The sequence below is a fragment of the Lycorma delicatula genome, chromosome 9 (genome assembly GCF_047948215.1).
Source record: "Lycorma delicatula isolate Av1 chromosome 9, ASM4794821v1, whole genome shotgun sequence".
NCBI lineage: Eukaryota > Metazoa > Arthropoda > Insecta > Hemiptera > Fulgoridae > Lycorma > Lycorma delicatula.
In genome coordinates, this window is record NC_134463.1 from 125,794,247 (window position 1) to 125,820,765 (window position 26,519).

General features: G+C 30.1%; 1 protein-coding gene across 2 annotated transcripts; it reads right to left on the reverse strand.

Moving 5' to 3' along the window:
* LOC142329740 (uncharacterized) lies at positions 1–26,519 on the reverse strand. Of its 2 annotated transcripts, XM_075374485.1 has the most exons (7): positions 26,380–26,519; positions 24,837–24,983; positions 18,247–18,375; positions 17,123–17,236; positions 13,044–13,172; positions 9,082–9,189; positions 1–7,469 (listed from the first exon to the last, which is right to left on the reverse strand). In XM_075374485.1, exons 2-7 carry the CDS (start codon positions 24,978–24,980, stop codon positions 6,396–6,398), a joined length of 1,698 nt encoding a protein of 565 aa, XP_075230600.1. In that variant the 5' UTR covers positions 24,981–24,983; positions 26,380–26,519; the 3' UTR covers positions 1–6,395. The 2 variants fall into 2 exon arrangements, with proteins under 2 accessions (XP_075230600.1, XP_075230601.1); XM_075374486.1 differs by lacking the exon at positions 9,082–9,189.

A 26,519-nucleotide genomic window follows, 5' to 3' on the forward strand; every position in this document is an offset into this window, starting at 1 on the left:
AATAAACATTTTAATATTTTATTTTTTACATTTTACAACATTATCAATAATAAATATATTAAAGCATACATGATATTCATTCAATTATCAGTATAATTAATTTTTAAGGTCACCACACCAACCATCTCAACAAAATAAACAGAAAGATTCGTAATTAAATCTTAAATAAATATAACCAGTAATATATATTACATATTTTCATCAAATTCATGCAATAATAGCATTATTAACAAACTTGATAACTAATATTTTTCTTAAGTCCAATCATGTTTATGTATTATAGTAAAAACATCACAATTACGAGGGTTTTTTTCAAGGTCCGATCGGTCACGAAATTAAAACCATAATGAAAATTAAAAATTTTTTTATTTGTAACAAGTACTTACATAGTTACGCTATTTCTCTACATAGTCGCCACTCCGATTTAGACATTTGTCGTAGCGTGGTACCAACTTTCCAATACCCTCATCATAGAATGGAGCTGCCTGTGTTTTCAGCCATGTTTTTACGCTGGTCTGCACCTTGATGTCTATGCCAAAATGTTGTCCTCCTACCCGGCATTTCATGAGAGCAAAGAGGTGAAAATCTGATGGAGCAGTATCTGGGCTGTACGGTGGGTGATCAAACACCTCCCAATGAAAACGCTGCAGGAGTTTGTTACAGCTGCAGTGTGCGGCCGAGCATTGTCATGGAGAAAGACAGTGCCTGATGACATTCCTCTCTGCTTATTCTGAATCGCCCTTTGTAGACGTTGAAGAGTCACGCAGTATGAGGCTGCAGTGATGGTCGTGCCACGATTCATGAATTCCACCAAGAGAACTCCATTCCGGTCCCAGAACACAGTAGACATATACTTTCTGTTGGAAAAGGTTCGCTTGAACTTCTTTAATTTTCTGGGAGAATGAGAATGCGAATACATACACTGTTTGGATTGTTCTTTTGTTTTTTCAGTTTTGAAATGTTTGTTGAAAAAATTCTTCTCCTTCACTATGGTATAGCTGGAGAAACGTTAGGGAGGTGTCCATTTTCATTGTTTTGTGATGGTTGGACAGCATCTTGGGAACCCATCTCGCACACAGTTTGCGGTACTGAAGTCTCTCACTAACAACAGTATAGAGAGCCGACCTTGAAATTTCAGGAAACGAATCACTCAATACAGAAATTGTAAACTGACGATTTTCTCGAATTGCCACATCCACTCGCTCAATGAGATCATCGGTTGACAGTCGCTTCCTTCCCTGACCGCCTGCATCATGAAAATCTGTACGTCCTGCTTTAAAGTTCCTGCACCATTGTCGCACTTTGCCGTAACTCATTGAAGTTTCACCATACACATTACTTATTCGTCGATGAATTTCAGCTGCATTACACCCCTCAGCCTAAAGAAATCGAATTACCGCACACACTTCACACTTGGCGGGAGATGCTATTCTTGTAGACATGTTTACGTGCCAGCTGCGTGTTCAGAACTAATCGAAGTGAAGCGACGTGATTGAAAGCCTTACTAGAGATGCTGTGCAACACATACGCGCAAAGGTTCATCCGATTTTTGCGCAGGTTTTTATTTTGCGATCGATCGGACCTTGAAAAAAATAACCCTTCTAACTTCTACATTACTTTAAACTGCCCCCTTTTACTAATAGCCTACATATATCTACTTGAAAATATTTACATCATAAATTAATTAATATTCTAAAAATATCAATTTACAATTTTATTTTTTTTGTTAATAATATTATTATATAAAAACTTATGAAAATAATTGTGACTATATATTAATTAATTATAGCATGATGAACTGCCAACAGCAATTAAAGATAAAAAAATAGAAATTATTATGAAAACTACTAAAATGCAAATATGAGTTTGAAAAATACTAAAATATGAGTTTGTAAAAATTACTTGCAGAGGCAGTCAAATCAGCGTGACAAAACATTTTTTAATTAAGTTTATTTACAGAGGAGTTTCGACAATATAATTTTTACATTAATTAACGATTGTTAAATTATAATTAACAAAATTAATAAAAATGATTGTTTAATAGCAATTGAAACATTATATATTATAGTATCACATTTAAATCTGCTAAATTTTTGGTTTGAACCCATCAAAGCATGTTATTATTTTCCATACTACAATTTCGACATCCACAAGCAGCTGTAAACAAGCCTGTACTTGCTAAGGCATTGGCCTGTAGTTGCTTTAATTGCTAAAAGTAAATTAACAAATATAAAATATCTGTCACTTTTTGAAGAAAAAATCTAAAATCAGCTGTCATAAAACTCAAATAGCATTTACATAAATACAGTAAAACAGTACTTTTATCAAAATGTAAAAAAATTATGCGATTCCAGCATTCATAAATTATTAAAAAATTACTTTCCTTATTTAATAATAAAATAAATCTGTTGCAAAAGATAAAGAAAACAAATATTCAAATTTGGTATCCAACAAAACCGCTCTTAAGCAAGTTCTCAGTTTTGTACCTTTACAGTACAGCTAAACAAAAAAAGGGAAGGACTCTCAAAAAATCTTAACAGCAACAAATTATTAGAACAACAAACATCAATTGTACCATTGTGAACCGACTTATAATTAATTTACATTCTGTTCACCCACATGAAATATGAATGTCCCTCGGACAACATTTGAAGCGGGTCTTTCTGTGGGCAGATATCAATGAGACAGTGCTACTTTGGTCATGTAAATACTAAGTACCAATACATCCAGAATAGGATAAGGCGGTGGATATTTCATCTGGTGAACAGAGTGCAATTATAGGAGTTAGTTCACAAGGTACAACACGGTTTTTGTTGATCGATTGCACCGTGTCATAATGTTAGAATAAATAGTATCAGATCAGATTATTCTTAGTCTGAGAGCACATATTTTTTAATTACAAATATTGAAGGTAAAATAAATGTAAACTGCATCTGAAGGTAATAATATAAACTACATCCTGTATAACTAACCGATTGTTCCATCACACCTGGAACGTCCAGGCAGAGCATCCTGGAAATAGAAGGGTGTGAAGTAAGGATGAAATGGTAATGGCAGAGACATTTAATAAATAGGTTCTCATAGACTGAATGCGAGAAGATGAATATAACTGTAATGTAAGCCGTTTGTATTTTTTAATAGCTGATATTTTTAATAATGTTAATGTAATTATTGTAGACTGGATTATTTGTAATGCTCAAGCTCTCATGGCAATTATTCTTTAACATAGGACTGTGGTGGAAATCCAGTACAAAGGGTAGCTGTATCAAGCCCTAATTCTTTGAATTAGATACTAATGCTTGATGTTCTGAACCAAGGATGTAAATTATAGCATTATATGATCTTTCAAAATCTATTGCAATTTCTCAGGGCAATAATCTTAATAATAATGATAATCTTGCGTAATACTATTTCAATATTTTATAGAACCAAACATGTTAAAAGCACACTTAAAAACTTGTGTTTGTTCTTAGTTGATTAAACATGAAGATTTATGAGACTCAGTAAAACACATAATCACATCACTACAACAGATAAAGTCAAATATAATTACTTTTTTATTGTTTTAAAAGATGCTGCAAAAATAATTTTGTTTATTAAACATTAATGCGATCCAATGTAGATTCCCTGCATTAAACAATATTAACAAATGCAAATATAAATTTAATAACTTATTCAATAAATATCTTATGTCTTATTCGCTAAAAAACTAAGAGCAGCATTCTTTATTAAAAAAAGTACATCCAAAAATAAAAAAGCCTTTATTTTGCCTATCATTGAAACTTGTCTATATAGTAAACATTATTATTCATGAATATATTTTTTTATTAATGAAGATGTATTTTTATTTAAGTGAAACACATCTACAAATTAAACTGGTAACACATGAACATTTAAAAAAAAATATTTATAAGTAATAAAATTTAATAAGTATTATAAATTACATTACACTAACAGGCAGAAGAATGATGGGTAGTATAAACCTCATGCTAGGTGGACAGTTGCTATGAGAGACATGATAATGTACCTGGGGTACAGATCAACAAATCATGTAAATTTAGTCAACACATAGTAGACAGTTGTACAAGGACCTAAAAAATCTTGAAATCGCTGAATGTGTTGATCACTACTCAGTCGGCTCCAAGGGCTTCCAAACGCCGATTAATCATGTCAATGATAATTTCAGTGTTATTGTATGCTGCCTAGGTTTGGGGTGGAGCAATGAGAGTCATGAGGAACTGGGCACGTTTACACAGTCCACAGGTGAACGTTGTTGGGTGTTACGGTGTGTTATACAACTATGTCATACAGTGCGGTGAGCGTGTTGGCATCAGCTTTGCCAATTGACCTTCAAGTTAGAGTGCAAGAGCTTTGCTACGATGGTATGGCGAAGCGTGAGGACAAGGCTAATGTAATGGAGACATGGCATGAAAAATGGCTGGAAATGAAGCAGCCTGGACAAGGAGATTAATCACAGACTTAGACATATGGATGAAACGGAAACATGGCAATATAGATTTTTATACGTCACAATTGCTCTCCAGCAAAGGAATGTTTCAACATTACCTCAATCGATTTGGCAGACGGGACACTCCAAGCTGCACGTTTTGCAACAGAGAGGACACAGTGGAGCACACCATATTTATGTGTGCACAATGGCACCTTTGGCGAACATCGACAGATTAAGACCTGAAAACCTGGTGTCCTTCATGCTGTCCTCAGAAGAGAACTGTACCTTTGACACGTATGCTATGAAGGTATTACACGGTAAGGAACCTGAAGGGAGATGCCGTGGACTTTAGCGTAGGGAAGGGTGGACAGCCCCATCTGTGAATGCCAGTATGCTTAGGTGAGCCAGTTCCGATGAGCAGCTGTGGACGCCAGGACTAGCGTAGGTCAGAGATAAAATCAAGATAGAGACCCGGCCGTCGTGCAGGGCCCTGGAACGACATAGTCGGGCCTGGTTACCCCCTCACGGGGATTAGAGACAGGCAAAATAAAGATCAAAAGATCCGATCGGGGTGGCCAAACTGCCGTGCCGGATTTACTGCTGGTGAGCGAGAAGGCTCCCTTAGAGTAAAGGGACACTTTCTGGGTTGAGCTTTATTTATATTGTATTGCTGAGGGGAGTAGGGTCGGGAAAATTTATGGTAATACAATACAAACTTCAATACTCTGAATCGTCAGTTATATTTCCTCACCTAACCTAACTAAAATCAATTAAATCTCAGTTAAACCAGCTATTTACTTTGTAGCAGAAAGAAGTGAAAATCCACAAATAAAAATAGAGTGCACCGCCCTCCCTTTCGTTAACAATAGTACCTAGTATTTTAAATTATATACCTATGAAACTGATGGCAACAACTTTTAAATATTATTATTTTGAGCTTTAAAAATTAACATATTTCTGCTGAAATAAAAATCAAAATAAATTAGATTGAAACAATTACAAAGGATCTCCAATAAGTATGAATTGAAGAAATTTTTATAAACAGGATTTCCACTGAATTTTAAGGTTCGTTTTTCCTGACTTTACTGACCAATTCATTAAAATTTCCTGACTCTCATAATGATATGCTATTGCCGTTTACTCCGCAAAGTACATAAATATTTTTTTTTGCAGTCTCTACCGTACCCGTAGCTGCCCAACTCACACTTTTTTTTCTATTATCAAATTCATTTTTTAATGATTTTTTCCATCAATATACATTTAAAATTTGGCTAATTTTTGTGATAAATTGTTTCAGTAATTTACACTGTAAAGTACAAAACAAAAAATAACAAAACTATAAGTTTTTTCCTGATGAACATCATGGTAACTAAAAGTAACAGACAAGAAATAAAAGCTAACTAAAGCAATTTTTAAAAATAATTGGTACACACATAGAATTGCTGAACTTTTTCACAAGAACTAGCCTACATTATTTTGTCAAGGAAAAAGAAAACTATATTTCATAACTTGGTTTGCATAAAAACATTAAGATACATAGATTTCAATTTAATAAAGAATCAAAACTTAAAGTTAAACTAAAAGTAATACAGATAGAAAACTAGAACAGAAAACACTAATATTTACTTGAAAAATATGTTGTCATTATTAGTCCAGTGTATTTGCAGAATGCCATCTAAGTACAGTACAGGAACATGATTGATGACAAGAGCATTTAATAGCTCCAAGTTGGAATTTTGACACTATAAAACTATCAGGAAAAGTAATTTTAAAAGTTGCGCCAATATCTTACAAACATAATCATTACAACAAAAGGAAGTAATTTTTTAAAGTATAACTCTCATTAAAGATTTCTCACAAATGTTACAAACAAATTTTTTCTTTGGTGTGTAAATTAATATGCTTCTTTAAATTAGAAAGATGATTAAAAGCCTTTTGGCAGAATTTACAGACATAATTTTTTTTCCTTTGTATGAATATTAAGATGCTTCTTTAAACTAGAATAATGACTGAAAACCTTTTGGCAGGAGTTACAATCATAATTTTTCTCTTTTCTATGAATATTAAGATGCGTCTTTAAAGAAGAAGAATGACTGAAAACTTTTTGGCAGAACTTACAAACATAATCTTTCTCTTTTGTATGAATATTAAGATGTTTCTTTAAATTAGAAGGTTGATAAAAAACCTTTTGGCAGACGTTGCAAACATAATTTTTCTCTTTTGTATGAATATTTAAATGTAAATTTAAACTAGAACTTTGATTAAAAGTCTTCTGACAAAAGTTGCAAACATAATCTTTCTCTTTTGTATGAATATTAATATGCGTCTTTAAATTAGAAGGTTGATAAAAAACCTTTTGGCAGAAGTTGCAAACATAATTTTTCTCTTTTGTATGAATATTTAAATGTAATTTTAAATTAGCACTTTGATTAAAAGTCTTCTGACAAAAGTTGCAAACATATTTTTTCTCTTTTGTATGAATATTTAAATGTAATTTTAAATTAGAACTTTGAGTAAAAGTCTTCTGACAAAAGTTGCAAACATAATCTTTCTCTCTTGTATGAATATTAAGATGTTTCTTTAAATTAGAAGGTTGATAAAAAACCTTTTGGCAGAAGTTGCAAACATAATTTTTCTCTTTTGTATGAATATTTAAATGTAATTTTAAATTAGAACTTTGATTGAAAGTCTTCTGACAAAAGTTGCAAATATAATTTTTCTCTTCATTATGCATAAGGTGGGTTTTTAAATCGTTATCATGAATAAGAGACTTTTGACAAAAATTACTATTATTTTTTTTTTTACAATGAAAGTTAATGTGTCTCTTTAAATAACATTTACATCGGAATCTTTCATCGCAATATTCACAAACCAATTTCTTTCCATTCTGGAAAAATAACATATTTTCACTACTTATATTCTCCACTAAATTTTCTTCCGTTGTTACATCACCATATGCACACTTACATTCATTGGATATTTTGATACTTCCCTTGATGTTTCCTTTATCGATAGTAACCTGTAAAATCAAAAATAACTAATAATTACAATTGCAAATGAAAGAGACAAATCAAAAATCAATGTCCAATTATGACGGAATAAAATTGGCACCATCAGTCTGTTTTTTCATGGAGCTCACTGTTTGAAGGCAAACGTACCTCAACTGCTTGAAAACTTTGTTGTTCCTCAGATTCCTGCAGGATACAGTTTCCAACAAGACAGTGCTTCACCACACTTTTATTGAGATGTTACCATGTTTCTGAACAAGGCTTCCCTGGATGTTGGATCAGATGAGAGGTCCAACTACATAGCCAACTAGATCTCTCCCACATATCAGTCTTTTGGACTTTTTTGTTGGGATTTTATTACAAGTTGTAACAAAGAAAAGTTTGAGATTTGTACAATTTAAAACAAAAAATTGCTGTATGCAATATATATATATATAATTAAGTAAAGAATAATTAAAACATTATTTTTTTATTAACTATTATTCATTTATGAATTAGTTTTTAATTATTTATTAAGTTTATCTGGTAATAGATTGTTTAGCATGTTACTAGCAAAGATAAGGTACCTTATTATTGGTTTTTTTGTTTAACTTTGTTGTAATGCTGTGTTTACTGGTACGTTTTATCAATAATGGAGAAACCTAAAACCCATATTTTTAACAAGAATGGATGACTTCAGACCTAATGCTTTGGGTCAGTCACACTGTATCTCAACATAACATAAAAAAACCAAATTTTTAATCATAACATAAATACCAGTGAACCAATTTTTATTTTATTTGTACACAATTACTTGTCATGCAAAGGGGCTTCCAATGAGGTATCACAACCTACATTGTCTCATTTAAAAAAAATAAGTTTTCAACTCCTATACATTTTGAGAATACTTAAGAGCAACATTTTGTGTTGGTAATTTGAAAAATAATTTTCAAAGTTTTAATCTACAGATTATGATTATTTCAAATGGTTTAAGAAGTAATATCAATAACTTTATAGTTAGTTTGTTGGACTGGATTTTAATAAAGTACAACCTAAATGGTTTTCACACCTACTGAGCGAAGGAGAGAGTGGTTTTTAATTTTCTTTTCACCAAAATTCATTATTTTTTTCGCTTTGTCGATTAATGTAATTAAATGTTACTATTGCAATTTAAGATTTTTGAATTGGAATAGGTATAGTGGAAAGGGCGAGATCCACCCCTTTGAAAATAATTTTAAAAAGGTTCCCTTCGACAATGGCATGCATACATGACTGCAAACAGAAATATGATGGAACTGGTAGCTATTGAATAATAAATGTGGTAGCTTTTTACACCGACCTCTGTAAAACTAATTTATACAAGCAAATTTCTACATAATGTACTTTTTGTACCATATTACTATATCTCTTTTTTTCTTTTATTGTACATACGTTCCAAATTTCTTCTTAATTTTACTGAAATACATTTACGTTTTATCTTTAATTTTTTTACTTAGTGTCTTACCCGTTTAACATTAGAATGATATGTACAGTATATATGATAAACCTTTTTTAAATTATCCTTTTCAATTATCCATATTTGGCCTAGCAAAGATTCATCTGGATAATTGGTGTTTCACTGTATGAAAAATCTAATACCCTTACCACTTCATTTTCAACTAAATTGGTCTCTTCAATTGCTAAAGGATCTTTTTCGATGTCACCATTACTAATCTCAAGCAGTTCCTCTTCCAGTTGTATTAAATCTACTTGCTGTAACAAAAAGCAAAACATAAATGCTTCAAAGTAAATATGTTTATGACTTTTGTATAATTTATAAAATAAAAATAAATTGTATCTTTAATTCGCTTACAACTTACATAAAAAGTGCAGCCACACTTAAATTATTACTATTATTATTAGGTGATTTTAATATGCCAGGTTTGGCTAAATGTTATCAAAAAATGCTGCTACTCGCCTTACAGATTTTTCTACAAATTGTAATCTTTTACAATCAAATAATTGTTAAAACTGTTGTGGTTATTCTCATGATTCTGTTTTTTCTAATCATACTAACATTAGTGTTAATATTGCTTATGGTGAAATTTTTTATCGTGATAAATATATCATTTATCACAAACATCATCAGCGATAACATTACCTAAGATTTTCAATTCTAATCTTATTTCTTATAAATACTTACTAGATTATACAAATATTAATTTTGTAATATTCATCATTTACTAAATGAGAGTTTGATTGTAAATAATATTTATTTTTTATATCACCATATAAGCATGAAGCTAGTGTGTGGAACTTGAAAATGGAAATTTGAAACTTATGAAAAGTGTCACTCCTGATCAGGATTTTATCAAATCCTGAGGAATCACAACTATGTAATAATAATATTGAATATCATGTACCAAAAGTACATAAACAAAAAATTTAATTTTCAAAGCGATTCTCTAGTGAACTTTTTATCGCAATTACAAAGTTCCATAAGCTTCAAAAACAATATAAATCTACTTTTAAATTAAATAATGAAATTGAATCAGTGTGTCATAAATGATGTTTGTGAACCGGCAAGATAAATGAGATGTCTTGTGTTAGACAACTAAACTCAAATTATAATGCATAGAAGTAGTAAGGAAAGGAAAGAAGGTAATGCTTCCAAACGTTGTCAATGATTATATATTTATGGACAGAGTTGATAGGATGGATCAAATGCTGAGAACACACCCACTTGAAAGAAAAGACAATAATGGTTGATATAAAAGCAGTTCTGCCAACTTTTAAATATCACTATGTTCAATGCTCTGTTTTACAAAAGAAAAGCGGTGGCAAGTACAATCCTCTTCAATTCAGAGAGCAAATTACTAAAATTCATCAATTCTTGTAAACAAAAAAAATATTGTTAAAGACTGAGATCAATTAAAATTAAAATTTATTATCTTAGAAAAAGAATAAAAATAATTAAACGTAATAATACTATAACAAATGATCGCCTGTACTCATCATTAAGATTCAACATTCTAGATTTAGTAATGTGAAGAAGATACAAGAATATGAAGATGATGTAAATAATATTTATATTGTTGTACATTTTTATGCTTAGTTTATGTCGCATGTTTTGTGGCTCGATCAGAATATTGAGAGGTTGACAATTTAGAATGTTTATATAATTACAACTTACTGGTTTAAAATGTTCATAATTATAACCAGACAAATTAATAATAAGTGACAATAATAAAACAATTAATGAACACAAATATTAATATAGTAATTACAACCACAATAATAATCAGGATAAAAGTAGTAAACGATAATAGAACATGTCAATAACAACAAATCAAAATACATAATGTTATCAACAAAGAATAACAATCAAAATACTACACATCAAATAGTTATAAGCGTTAATAGTAAATACAGATTATATACACAGGACAGAGTTCAAAAAATCGTTCGGAATTTATTCCAGGTAGAAAGAAAAACTAGAATTCAACCCATTAAAAAAAAAAAAAAACGGCTAGTCTTAACCCTTTTTAAACACTTTGTCTTATATTAACAAATGATCTTATAAATTTCACTTGCAAATACCCTTGCTATCTATAATAAAGTTTATTGCATTATTTCTTCCACTTATACATTTATAGCTTTACTGTAACTCACCGATAGTATTTCTTGTTTACTGGAATTACTCGTGGCATCATCTTAGTCTTATCGAACTGGATTCAAGACTCTCCTTGCTGGACTGACGTCTTGCACTCTCATCTTCGCAGACACAACTGTGACTCTCTTCACTGGACTGGTTTGCAGAACTCCACCGAACTCACACAACTCGCAGCCTCTCCTTGCTGAACTGCCCTTGTGGGACTGACGTCGTAACACCTTGCAGACTGGTTCTAATAGAACTCTCTTTTAGCCGGTCTTACTGGGCTATTTATACTTCTAGCCTCTTTACCTACCAGACTGGACCCAACTCATAGTGTGAAAACAGCTGTTCAAGGCTTTTGTTCCCATGAATTCCAAACCTGGCCTCTTCTCACCGTACAACAGGTGTTCACTGCATGTTAACAGGCAGTATAACAAAGGATAATTGTTTAAACGACCATACTTTACAAAAAGGTTCTCCTTTTTGTCCCTTTCTAAATTCCTGCAATTGTACTTTACATTACTTTTATAATCGGTAGGAATCCTTTACTCAGGCTCACTATACCGGTCTTGTTACAATATTGTATAAATTGGAGTAAAACAAATACTGTTATATCAACACTATTTTGTAACAACTTAAATAATACAAAAACATGTTAAATAACCTTAGTATTAATGTTATGACTATAATTATAAATTTACCCTTAAGTTTGCCTTCCTTAGTTTTGATTAGCTCTGTTACAGGATTTTGTACAGACTGACAATGCAGCATCCCATGAAAGTCAAATTTTCATATTACGTTTTTAGGGTTCTGTTATTATGTTTGGTGATTATTTTTTTGTTATTTGAGGTTATTTGGCACAGTGGTAAGTATGTTGGTGGTTAATTGAATCCAGACCAGGCAACTTAAAAAAAAAGTAATACATTATTTGAAAAATTTAAACACTATTGAAATAAATCTTTGCTTCAATAAGAAATTTTTTATTGATCTTTATTTTACTGGGGTTTTCAACTGACTTTTCTGCAATTCATTTAACAAAAACACACCTGACACTTAAGCAGGATGACTGAATATGATACTCACTAAGAAAATTTTCAACATCATCAAGCCAAGTAAATTAAAGTCCATTTGGATGAAAGAAACACAAGACAACCTGGAACGACTCCAAATCTCAGAAGAAATCAAGCACAGAAGAAAATTTAGGGATGAAATTAGAAATAGGAAAATTGAACAAGAGCAAAAACGACAAACAATAGAAAGAAGATGAACTGAGGAGAGGAAGAAGAAACATAGTGAACAGATGAAGAGGTTTTATAAAGAGAAGGAAGTAGAGCCATGATGGTTAAGTTCACATGCTCTCCTAAAAGGTAATAATCAGAAATAATAATAATAATACATATGAGTTAAGAAATGTATCGGATGTAATCCAAAATTTACATACTAGATAATAATAATAGTAATGAAAAGATAATACACTGGGACACCAATTTTCCAGATGATAACTGGACTGTTTAAAATCCAGACAAAGGAACTTAAAACTAGTACATTACTTGAAAAATTTAATTACTAATCAAGAAAATCCTTGCTTTAATACCACTTATTTTTATCAATATTTATACTGGATTTTTTAACTGCCTTTTTTGCAATTAATTTAGTATAAATATATAACTGGCCTTTGTAGAACTAATTATAAAAGTAAATTTTTATACAATTTTTTGTACCATATTACTATACATCTTTTTTCTTACATTGAACTGTATTTTCATTTTCCAAATTTCTTCTTAAATATGTTTACTTTTTCCATTTAATTTTTTTTTTTTTGCTTATGTCTTACCCATTAAATATAAAATTATAAGTGAAGTTTATATGATAAAACTTTTTTAAATTGTTCTTTTCAATTATCCAAATTTGGCTTTGCCAGGTCTATCTGGATAATTGGTGTTCCACTGTATGCAAAATCTCACACTCTTACCGCTTTATTTTCAACTTTTAAATTTTCTGATTTAACTAAGTCAGTCGCTTCAATTGCTAAAGGATCTTTGTCAATATCACAGTTACTAACATCAAGCAGTTCCTCTTCCAGCTGTAGTAAATCTACTTGCTGTAACAAAAAGCAAAATATGAATGCTTAAAAGTAAATATGTTTATGACTTTTTATATAATTTATGAAATAAAAATAAATCGCTTAACACTTACATAAATAGTGCAGCCACAGTTACATTATTACTATTATTATTAGGTGACTTTAAGTTTTGCTACGTGTTATCAAAAAATACTGCTACCCACCTTACAGATTCTTTAAAGTAATAGTAATTTTACAATAGTAATCTTTACAATCTCTTTAATAGTAATCTTTTACAATCAAATAATTGATAAAACTCTTGAGGTAATTCTCATGATTTTGTTTTTTCTAATCTTACTCACATTAATGTTAATATTGCTTATGCTGAAATTGTTTTATCATGATAAATATCATTTACCTTAGAGATAACGTCATCTAAGATTTTGAATTCTAATTTTATACCACATAAAATCTTACCAGATATAAAAATATTAATTTTGTAACATTTAACATTTACTAAATGAGAGTTTGATTGCAAATAATACTTATTTTTTTATATTGCCACGTAACCTTGAAGTTTGTACATGGAACATGGAAACTGAATTTTGTAGCATAAAAGAAATGCCACGCCTGAATGGGATTTGATATTAATCACAGATACACAAATTTTTTAAAGGAATTGCAGTTATGTATTAACAATATTGTTGATTATCATGTACCATAAATATTTATAAAAAAACTTAATTTTCAAAGTGGTTATCACAGCAGATAACTTATTATCACAATTATTAATAATAAAAACTTCCATAAGATTCAAAAACAATATAGATCTACTTATAATTAAGAATTATTTAAGAACAAAGTATATGTAATATTGTTAGTCACAAAAATGTATTTTTTAATTATACTGTTTCGTTGAGAAATCTTTATCCAACGATTCAAAATACAAATTACCCATCCCTTTGCTTGAGGATAAAAATGGAAAATTAGCCTTAACGCCAAAAACAATTGAAAAATTAAAGAAGTACTTCAAAAGATTATTAAATTAAGATTATTAATCGAGGTAAGATTTCAATTCCAAAATCCAGCAACATGAAAAAAAACAACCACCCACCTGGACAGAAGATCGCCTTCACGATGAGTCTACTTCACGACTCGAGCAAGCACTATGTTGTTTGTGTCTAGTGGGCCTATTACCACCACACAACCCGCATGCTAATTGGCCGATATGATGTTATATCATTAGGTGGTTTACCTAGTTTGGTTGGTTTCAGCTATTTTCCATAGAGCCAGAAAATATTCAAGTTTGAGAATAGATGTAAAGCAATAATAATTATAAATAGCTACACAAGTACTTTATGACAAGTGAAGTCACCATTGTATATAGTTTCTGAATTAGATGGTATGCGAACGATGAAGATATTGGGGATTTTGATAGTTTAATTATAAAAATATTAGCTTCTAATTTTACAAAAACCGCAGCAAAATATAACTGTTCTGAATGAATACATAAAGTTGTTAAAAAAATCTATTCACATTAAAAACAGCTGTTGGGTTGTGTATGAGATTTCCACTCATATTTCATATTTCTTATTTATATATTTACATTTACATTTATATACTCATGCAAGCAATTTTTTTTTTCCTGTTTAGCCTCCGGTAACTACCGTTTAGATAATTCTTCAGAGGATGAATGAGGATGATATGTATGAATGTAAATGAAGTGTAGTCTTGTACATTCTCAGTTCGACCGTTCCTGAGATGTGTGGTTAATTGAAACCCAACCACCAAAGAACACCGGTATCCACGATCTAGTATTCAAATCTGTGTAAAAATAACTAGCTTTACTAGGACTTGAACGCTGTAACTCTCGACTTCCAAATCAGCTGATTTGGGAAGGCGCGTTAACCACTAGACCAACCCGGTGGGTTCATGCAAGCAATCTGTAATTTTTTTTAAACAACTTTCAAATTAAAAGATTTTTTGGAAGAACTTCAAATTAATTCACCTCAATAAAGCAGTACTTGTTGATAACACTTCCTATCTATATCAATACTATTATACAAAGAGGAAGAGCGTTTTTGTTTGTTCGGGATAAACAGAAAAACTACTCTATCAATTGCAACCAAATTTTTACCTGTGTTTCTCAGCATATTGAGGTTTTTTGATATCTTTCTGTTGTAGAAAAAAATATACATATGAGTATATGTATTTAGTATTGGAGATTTGCCAGTTGAAGCACAAACTTTAATGAATTGAATTAATGAACTGTGACTCTGTATCACTGTTTGAGCTGGGTTTGAACTGATGATTCGTATCAGTCAATTGAATAATATTACAAATATGAATAATATTAAATAATTTCTGTTTAACAATAATAGGCTTCCTGTGGAGACTGCGTATGAGGCTAGAGTGGTGAGTTATACGTGCACCTCGTGGGAAACTAGACCAATCATTAACATTAAAGGGTAACAATAAGGGTGCCCCTAGGGTGCTGTTTTGGGAGGTGCAATGTGGTGCTCTTGTAACATCTCTGCAAACAATTGTCAGATTTTCAAAATTCAAACAGGGTATTTTTTAGAAGGTTAAAAGCTAACTTTTGCATGAATCAGGTACACTCTCCAGATCATGATTATTTAGAAATGTACATATATATATCTGTTTGTTAATGCATCATGCAAGAACCAAATGACCGATTATTTTCAAATTTGCAGGATAAACTTGTGTTATCCCCAGAGAAGGTTTTAATCCTTCAACTGAGTCCGTAGCTCCCAGGGTGGGTGAAGTTGTGGAATAAAGATATTCATTAAGGAAAATATAGATTAATCCTTTTACTTCATTACTATATTTCTGCTGCCATTGCAAAGAAATAAGTTATGAATTTTTTGTCGTCAAAGGTATGTGTACTTCAGTTACCAAAGTTTTTATTATTCTCTATTTTGTAATTTAGTTTCTTTTTCAGGTTTCTGTAAAGCAAGAATAATATAATTATTATTTATCAGTATTATTCTCACAACCATGAGGATAACATACAATGCGAGGGGGGTCTAGGAGGTGAAGCCCTCTGGGTGGATGGCAACCTAAGCAAACTTTGCGGTGTCCAGGGTGCCAGTCCAGGAAAATTGGGAATGGTTAGCGAAGCAACATCTGCAGCTATGGGGTAGGCTAAGATTCACCTGGACTTATCTGAGCCCTGAAGGTTACAGATTCTGGTTAGACAGCTTAGTATTTTATACGAGACCCAACATGTGCTTAATCCCTATTTGGGCAACTAAGTTAGATCATGGGTTTTTTATACAGAAATTAAAAAAACTTTTAAATGAACATTTTTGAACATACATTTTTATAACGTTATAATGCTATACAAATATAAAACTCTCTACACTACCGTATTTTTAAAATTGCACTAACGATAACTGAAGGTGAACATTCACAATAAAAAAAGTAAGTCATTGATAACATTTTGCATCAAATGACTGTCAGTATGACTACTTTAGCATTTCTGCAACATGTCTGCAGGGTAATAACTTCAAATATCTTTTGTAATAATATGGTAAATATGTTAATTTTCCTAATGTAAATACAGAATTAAATTTTATTTTATTTCATTAATAAAATTATATGTCATGACTGTTTAATCTGTCGGGTAAGGTTTTAATTACTAACCTAATAAATATTCAAATATGACAAATGATTTCAATTAACAACCGATTACCCAGAGCTTATTAAAATGAGAACTCTATCAACAAGTTAAAATAACACATTTAGACATCACTGAAGTTTAAAAACAACATTTTTGCCCTCACGCATTAACAATTTATCATTCACACAAAACTTAATATGTCCGTATTAATTAAAAACAATCTTTTTAAAACAGAACTCACCGAGATGAAAAAAATACATTAATTAACAAAAAAATACAGTAATAAAATTAACAGGAGACAAATCAATCATATTTGTTACAATATCCAATAATTAAAAATACTTACATGACCTGGATAAAATTCCACCTCTTCTTCTGTCTTCACAGTGTGTAAATAATTTATTTCAAGTTCATCGATTTTCATGTTAAGATTAAGCTGCGGTAAAACTTTCTCAGATTCCTTTTAAAAATAAGATAAAGAAAAACCCTTATAAACTGTGAAAACAAATTAATATTTAATAAATATAACCTGTCAGAGAAAGGTTACCGTTTTTATTCTGATAATATTATTGCCTCTGAACTTGCTTTGGCTTTGAGCGAATGAAATACTGACTTATGGGTAATGTAAGAAAATACAGGCATAGTATTCAAAATCACAAATTGCAAAAGAAATTAAAAATGAAATTCATGCAGAGTGTGATAAGGTGGAAAAAATGTTGTTGAAGCAGCAAGATAAACGAGATGTTTTAGGTTTGACAACTAAACACAAATTGGATTGTGTAGAAGTAGTATGGAAAGAAAGAAGGCAATGGATCCAGATGTTATCAAAGGTTATTTTATTATGAAGGTTATGAACTATATATATATATATATAGTTTAAGAGACTAAAATATATATATATATATATATATATATATATATATATATATATATATATATATATATATTTTAGTCTCTTAAATAATTGCAATTTGTTCAACTAGTGTGAACAATAAAGCTACCCCCCCCCCCCTTGGCTCAATGACATGAGGATATGTATGACATGTAAAAAATGTGTAGTCTTTACACTCAAATCTTTGTTTCAACAAGAATTCTTTTTTATCTATCTTTATTTTATGGTGTTTTTTTTACTGCCTTTTTAGCAATTCATATAGAAAAAACTATATATAGATAAACTAATACTATATATTATATATATATATATATATATATATATATATATATATATATATACATAGGACTTTCCTTAAGTAATTACAAAAGCAAATTTCTACACATTGCATTTTTTGCACCACATTACTGTACCATATTTATTTTTTCTTACATTGTACATATGTTAAAAATTTATTTTTAATTTTACTATATATATTAAATTTTTTAAATTATCTTTTCCAGTTATCCAGATCTGGCCTTGCAAAGGTTCATCTAGATAATTGGTGTTCCAATGTATGCAAAATCTAACACCCTTACCACTTCATTTTCAACTTTTACAGTTTTTGATTTAACTGAGTTGGTCTCTTCAATTGCTAAAGGATCTTTTGGAATATCACCATTAATCGTATCAACCGGTTCCTCTTTCAGTTGTACTAAATCTACTTGCTGCAACACAGAACAAAAAATGAATGCTACAAAGTAAATGTTTATAATTTTTTGTATAATTTATAAAATAAAAATAATCTATACCTCTAATTCACTCCCCCCCCCCACCACACACACACATGCACATTAACTATCTAGCCATAGTTAAATTATTTTTTTTTTGTCTTCAGTCATTTGACTGGTTTGATGCAGCTCTCCAAGATTCCCTATCTAGTGCTAGTCGTTTCATTTCAGTATACCCTCTACATCCTACATCCCCAACAATTTGTTTTACATACTCCAAACGTGGCCTGCCTACACAATTTTTCCCTTCTACCTGTCCTTCCAATATTAAAGCGACTATTCCAGGATGCCTTAGTATGTGGCCTATAAGTCTGTCTCTTCTAAATTAAATTATTATTATTATTATTTAGTGACTTTAATGGGCCAGGCTTTGTATTAGAAAACCTAGAAAATGTTTGTTAGGCCACATTTAATCATCCAAATTCAAACGTTAAAAATGCACTCACCTTACAGATTTTTCCTACATATTGTAATCTTTTACAATCAAATAATTTTTTCAAATGTTGTAGTAATTCTACCGATTCGGTTTTTATAATCTTACAAACATTAGTGTTGTTAATATTGTTTTTATGGTGAAATTTCTGTGACAAATATAATTTACCTTTAGAGATAATGTTACCTAAGATTTTAAATTCTAATCTTATATCTAATGAATACACACCAGATTATAAAAACATAAATTTTGTAAGATTCAACCTTTAATGAATGATAGTTTGGCCCTAAATATCTAATTATTTTTTATGTTGTTACATAAGCTTTAAGCTTGTGTGTTGAATATGGAAATGGAATTTTATAGCGTATGAAACATGTCGTGCCTCACCGGAATTTTAATTGATCATGATATAGAAATCTTTGCTGAAGAGTTGCAGCTATGTATTACAGTGGTCACTATGAAAGATAAACTTGTGTTTAAACTACTGCATTTAGTTAAAAAAAAAAATATCGCACAATAAAAATGAAGGTATCAGAAACTCCAATTATTTTTGCACTAACTGGATTCAGCCGATTTTAGTTAGTCATTTATTTGAAAATTAGGGATATGAAAAGTGAATTTCTTGCACTTTTTTTTTGAAAACATGAACTTTAAATTGCTATAAAATCCAAACCAATACATAAAAAGCTTCTATTTTTAAAATTAGATTAAACGATTGTTTCTCAATAATTGTAATTAAGATTTAGCCCAAAACTACTACTATTTAAGCATACAGGTTGTTTTCAGGTAAAAACATCACATTTCGGTTAACATTAGATGTAAAAAAAATAAATTTCCATTAATATCAGGCATTAATTTTGTAGAATTTTTATTTGTTGAGTTGAGTTAATAAACATTCCTGTTTTATGGTGAGGATCATAATAATAGATTTAAAATTGTGGAAATTGGAAATATGTGAAGGGCTGAAGAAGCATTCTCAGTACGCAGTACAGTCTCAATATTGATTACAGTATATTGATATTATGTCATTGTATATTAGTAAAAATCAATTGCAATGCCAGTCTTCAGTCTGATGGGTTCATTAAGCCCTTGGCTATGATATCTAACAAATCATACGAATATTTTATTTTGATATGTTCAGTTCGTGCTGGTTTCTTAGCAAGTTTATTTAACACTATCGCCCTATGTCAAAGACAGTTTAGAATAGTAAGTTAATTTGCATTTTTTTATCGGGTTATAAGTTAAAGATTTTTTTTGTAATTTCTCTGTAACTATCTTAAGTGTAATATGAATGAGATGGAAACACCTTTGTTTACCGGTCAACAAGGCTGTACAATTAAGAGTGGTTTGAGAAATGTAATCTGCAATAAATAAACATTTTTTCAAAAGCTATACGACTTTGAATTCTGTAGTGCAATTTACTTTGATAAAGTTCATGAACCCATCACGGAAACATGAACATTAGATGAAGGTCACTACAAAGGATGTGTAGGAGTGCTATAGTAAGCACAGTTGCATTCAGTTTGAAATGCCAGGGGAAAATAGGACATGGAATGCAAATCTGTTACTGGAAGATTTCAACAGTCATGCATTGTGCACAATCTTATATCAGTACTACCCCTACCACTCAGAATGAAATCCCTACCATTAAGAAGTTCAAAGAGGAAGTAGGGGAAAACTCGATGTAAATCTATCGTCTACGACCGTTCGTCGTATTGTGAAAAAAATTGGTTTTAGTTGTAAAAAAAAAAACCGAACATGGTCAACATTTCTTGATGGAAAACCAGATAATGCATTAAAAAGAATTGAATTTTAAATATATTTCAGAAATTAAAAGTGTCATGTGATGATCAACATATATTTTACAAAGATAAAAATGAAAATCATTTTTATTCATTAACCCATGGGTTAATGAAAATCATTTTCATAAATACATATGGCAAGATTCAAAGAAAATGACATATTAAAACTAAAATGCTCATCAGAAAGGCAGTCGTTTAATAGTATGTCATGCAGGTTCGGCTAAAACAGGATTCATTAAACAACGTAAAAAGGTTTACAGCAGTAAATTGAAAGCCTGTTCTTCAGATTATCATTCAGAAATGAATAGGGACAGTTTTAAAAGTTGGTTTACAAATGAATTTTTGAATTATTTACAAGAAGGAAGTGTAATAAGAATGGAAACGCAACTTATCACCCGTTTGCGGTAAATAAAGTTACTACCAACAACTGGAGGAAAGCTGAAATCCAGTAGTGATTTCCAGAAAAAGTGGTTGCTTGCAACTGCTTTTACACTTTTTAAGTTTCATAGTTAAAATAAATTGTATAATGTTAACTGATATGATTTTTTAATACCTTTATGTAATCTGTTGTTCTTTTTATACAGATGAGTCTTTTATAGAAATATTGCAAACAGTTGTTAAAATAAATGAAAATAACAACACCAACAGTATAATAATAATGCAAAAATTACACTTCATAATATTAACAAAGTATAAAGTATCTAATAAAACTGTGTGAAAGACAATATTAACCATGCCTGCATGTCGCTGGTCATAATAGCAACAAACAGGATACATGCTCAACTACTAGTTGCGGCTGTACTTTTTGAATGATCTTTTCAAACCTTTCCAAACTCAATTAAAAGCTTAATATTAAATACTTTATTTTCAAAATATCGTCAACTTATTCAAATTGTTTCAATGATTACAATGATGTGTTTTCCCCCCAAAAAAATAATCATTGAAACTAAAGATAGGTTGTCTCGTAAGAAACACTGTATGCTTAAATAATTCTAGTTTTGGGCTAAATCTTAATAATAATTATTAAGAAACTATTGCTTAATCTACCTTCAAACATAGAAAATTTATATTTTTAAAGTTTAGGAATCTTTATCTGATGATTCCAAAGATTTTTTAAAATTTGCTAATAATAATGACAACAACAGATCTTATCTACCTTGTATGCTTTTTGAAATGAGTATGCTAATAAGGGCACTGGTATGACACAATGTTTTTGCTAAAATATTTGGGAGTGAATACTAACAATGATTTTTCCTCAACTAAAATTACATTTAACTGTAATAACTGCTGCAGTTAAATATTAACTGAGAATGATGTTGAAAGGGGCCATTTGATCTAATAATTCTTTAACAGGCCCAGAATATATTCATCCTTTTTTAGTGAAGAAATGCTCTGCCTTTTTTATACAGTTTTTAACTAATCTCTTCAATCATTCTTGAAATGCTCTTCTTTTCCTAAGACAAGGCATACATTTAGGTTTTCCAATTTTCATAGTATTTATAAATGACATCAGTTTCATTACACACTACTCATATTTTTTTTTTTATTTTTTGCAGATATGAAATTGTTTAAGCCTATTATAAAACTAGCTGATATTCAATTACTTCCAGTTGACTTGAACTTTGTATAAAAATTAATTTATATATTATTTCTTCCAACTTAAAAAAAATTGATTTCATACTCAATTTGGAAGGTTTGCAAATGTTGATATAACTGTGTAACTGAATAATACAAAAGCTATCTTCTATTAAAGACTTAGCTGTAGGTTTTGATAGCAAGTTATCCTTCAGTGAATACACAGATTATACTGTAAGACACTAAAAATTGTAAATTTAATTAAGAGATTCTCTACAAATTTTAGAAATATTAACTCGGGAAAATTTTTTTGGTTATGCATTTTATATACTGTAGTACTAAATTATGGCTCTGTTGTCTAGTGGCCTTTTGCCGACTTGCAATTAAAATTACTAGAAATACCACAGAGAATTTTTCTTAGATATGCAGCCTATAAAATCTGTGATTCTATGCACTTTACCGATCATTAACTTTATTAATATTTGCTAATAAAACTTTTAGTAGTTATTTTGAGTATCCTAAATTATTGCAGCTTTGACTTACATATAATAATGACTAGACTGCTTAGGCGTAATTTTCAATATTTTCTTGGTTCAATCCATTCCATATATCATCTATTACTAGACTACCTTTACTGTGTAAAGTACACTTACAGTACAGTTAATACCTTATCAAGAGCTATTCTAACTTATGAATGATAATTTTGTTATGTACTTATGTTTTTTTTTTTAATAAAATGATTTTGTATTCATGGTTTTCATGCCTGTCTATTTCAATTAAATAAATAAATTCAGTTTAAAATTTATCACACTTACAAAATTTAAAAACTTAGCAAATACCAATCACCAGCCTTTGCTTTAGGGTAAAAATAGAAAATTAGGCCATAACAACAAAGACAACTGCAAATTTCCAGCAAGTACTTTGAAAAATTACTAAACTACCAAGTACCTGAGGTAAGATTTCAATTCCAAAATCTAGCAACATGAACTGAAAAACCTAAATACACAATTAAATGAAAATAGACAAAATCACCCAGAAATTAAATTACAAGGTAGCAGATGATAACTTGACTGCAGCAGAATTACAGGAAGAATCATGAAAAAAAAGCAAGAGAAAACTGAAAAACTTGCTAGAACAGATATAGAAAACTGAACAAAATCTCACAAGACTGGAAAATGCATTAATACATAAACTACACAAATAAGAAGATGAAACGTAAGTAAACAACAACAAATGAATTTCCCTCTTACCTTTGACAAATAAAATCCTTTGAAATGCACTTCAAAATAGAACTGAATTAATATAGACTTAACAACTGGGAGAATATGAAGAAGGATTCAGAAAAGTAAGATCATGTGCAAAACAAATCTTGAACCTTTAAACAATAAGGGAAAAATTACAAGGCATAAAAACTAAGTAACTGTCTTTGTAGATTCAAAAAGGTATACAACTCAATCTACAGAACTTCCTTATTTAAAATTCCTAGAAGAATTTGGTGTGGATCCCAACACAATTAACATTACTGAAGAGACTCTTTCAATCACGAAGTCAGAACTAAAATTCATAACAGAAGTGTCTTCATAAGGGAAGAATTAGAAATTAAAACAGAAATAAGACAAGGGAGTGGTTTAGCATCAATTCTCTTTATCTTTGACCTACAGAAAGTAGTAAAAGAATGGGAAAAGATGAAAAAAGTTGGAATACACCACTAAATAAAATTGAGTCTGAAACTGAAAGGAATTGAAATAACTGCTTATAGCCTTTGCTGAAAATATTACAATTTTCTTACAGAACCTTGAAAAGGCAGCAGAACAAGTAAACAACCTAAAATAATTTGAAGGGGAAATAAGGCTAAAAATTTCTTAGAAAAATGCAGAATTCATGACCAACCAAGATTCTCCCGAGTCCCTAAAAACGAAATATGGAAAATCAATAAAGTTAACAAATTTAAATATATGGGAGAAATAATCCAAATTAATGATTTGGATAAAAAAGCCAATCAAACAAGAAAGAGAAAAATAAAATTAGCCTACCAACAAAGGATATTTTCAACAAGAACATCTCAGTAGGTGCCAAAATCAGACACTAAAATACAGTAATCAAACCGGAGGACCTGTTTGCATCATCAGATGCATCTTCAGTTTGAAATCAGATAAAATAAATCAAATAGAAAAATACAGTAAAAATTTTAGAAAGATTCTAGAACCAATAAGAATTCACGAAAATGGATGGAAATTTAGAAGTAACAAAAACATTTACATATACAATGAAACCGATAAAATGCCAATTTCATCAGAAAAAGGAGAGCCAAATCTTTTTTCAGTCTCACAAAACAGATTTTCAACCACATTTAAAGAAAAAATTAATGAAAATCAACACAGTTCAGTGGTTGTAAATGAAAATAAAAATATTTTTTCAATACAGAACAATGTTCAGAAAACCAGTAAAGACTTCACAGAGAGCTAGAAAAAAGAAACAACATTTGCTCAGAAGAGAGAAGGGAAAAATAAAGAAAGGAATGAAGAATTGTTGGAAAACCAGGAAAGAAAATATGCAGAAGAGAAATAAAAAAAAAGAAACGAGCTTACATGCTCATGCGATGTGTTAGTTTCAGTCAGTGGTAACAGAAGCCATATCATTTGTGCCGCATTATCCTGTTCAGTCACTAATTTAATATTTTTATTAAGAAGCACAGCTTCATTAGCAAAAGTATTATTTACAGGCCCATTCATTATCTGTAAAGAAAAACAAAATTAAAATAAATAACCATAATAATAAAAAAAAAATAAAAAAATGTATAATAAAAATACCTTTGACTCTCTTTTACACCTCTCATAAACAGCTCTCTTATAATTCCTTAATGATTTTTGTTTGTCTATGTTTTATGGTGGCTTGAGTGAGGTTATATTTGATACTGATGCAAGCTTTCTCAATGAAAAACTTAAGGACACAAGAACAAGAACCAAATAGTTGGTTTGGCTTGACATCTAAAAGAAAGTTGTTACACTTAATGTCAATCCAAAGCAAACTCTCTTAATAGATAATCAGATTGCCATTAAACTTAAAAATAAAGCGATGTTCTACAATAAAGAAAACTAGATGCCATTATGTGAGGAAGATGGAGAAAGAAGGAAGCATTCAATCTGAAAAACAGGCAACCGATATATTTACAAAAGGACTCGTCTGCTTAAAGGAATGAAAACACTCATGCATATGAAAATTCAATGTATATATCGATTTCTGAGAGCTTAAAGTTAAGGGGTATTAATATTTTCGTACAATAATCGTGTTTTATTTGTTTCATAAATTACTTATAATTTTTGTTTTTGTGAGATGTTAATTTTTGAGACTTTTTGATAGAATTGACAGTTTTGCGAAATTATTAAGCAGGTGTATGTAAATAATTATGAAGATGGTTTTCACCCTTGGTTCAGTGACACAATAGTTCTTTGCAACCTACCTCCGTTTATTTTAGCGAGTTCTACTTGACATACTAAAACCCATTGACGTTTGCTAGGAGTTATCATGAAACAGTTTTCCATTAATTATAACATAATTGAAAGCTTAAACAGTATCTTACAAAACTGTCAACAATCAACTGTTCTTTTTTATTAGTATCGGGGAATAACGGATAAGTATTATAATTTCTAACAAATAGAAAGAAAATTACGGCACTTACGCAGTTTGTTCCACCCCTTACGTTTCTTTATCGTATAAGTCATTACTGTTAACGTTTTGAGTATTTCAGTAGTAAATTCAGTAATTATTGCAATTATTTACTACTTAAATAATAAAAATTAATCACCCGATATAACCATTTTTTATTTATTTATTTTATAAATATAATTTAACGAAACTTAACATATGCTCGCTAACCTTCATTTACACCATGTAAGTAATGGCGTGTACGTTAAAAACAGTTAGGGTGGAACAAATTTCGTATGTGTCAAAATAACTAATTAAAAACGACTAATAATGATAATAATATGCCCACGATATAACATGTTGCTTAAAAAACCATTTTACGACGCACTCAAATGAATTTTATCACAGGTTAAAGCCCACACCACCAATCCAAAAACTCAACTTAAATTTGATTAATTTATATAAGAATGATATAAAATTACTTACTTAGTCAGATAAACAAAAATGAAAACCAATAAATAAGTAATACTGAAATTAGGATATAGATCTTTCCTTAACACTTTCACACTTACAGGTCATAGAATTATTGATAAATAATGCCAACACACGCAATTGTACACTTCAAT

Coding starts and splice junctions, on each gene's coding strand:
- LOC142329740 (XM_075374485.1), bottom strand. CDS start 24,980: ATGAATGGGCCTGTAAATAATACTTTTGCTAATGAAGCTGTGCTTCTT. Junction 13,173..17,122: donor TGGAATTTTATCCAGGTCAT/GTAAGTATTTTT, acceptor TTTTTGTTACAG/CAAGTAGATTTACTACAGCT. Junction 9,190..13,043: donor TAAAAGTTGAAAATAAAGCG/GTAAGAGTGTGA, acceptor TTTTTGTTACAG/CAAGTAGATTTAATACAACT.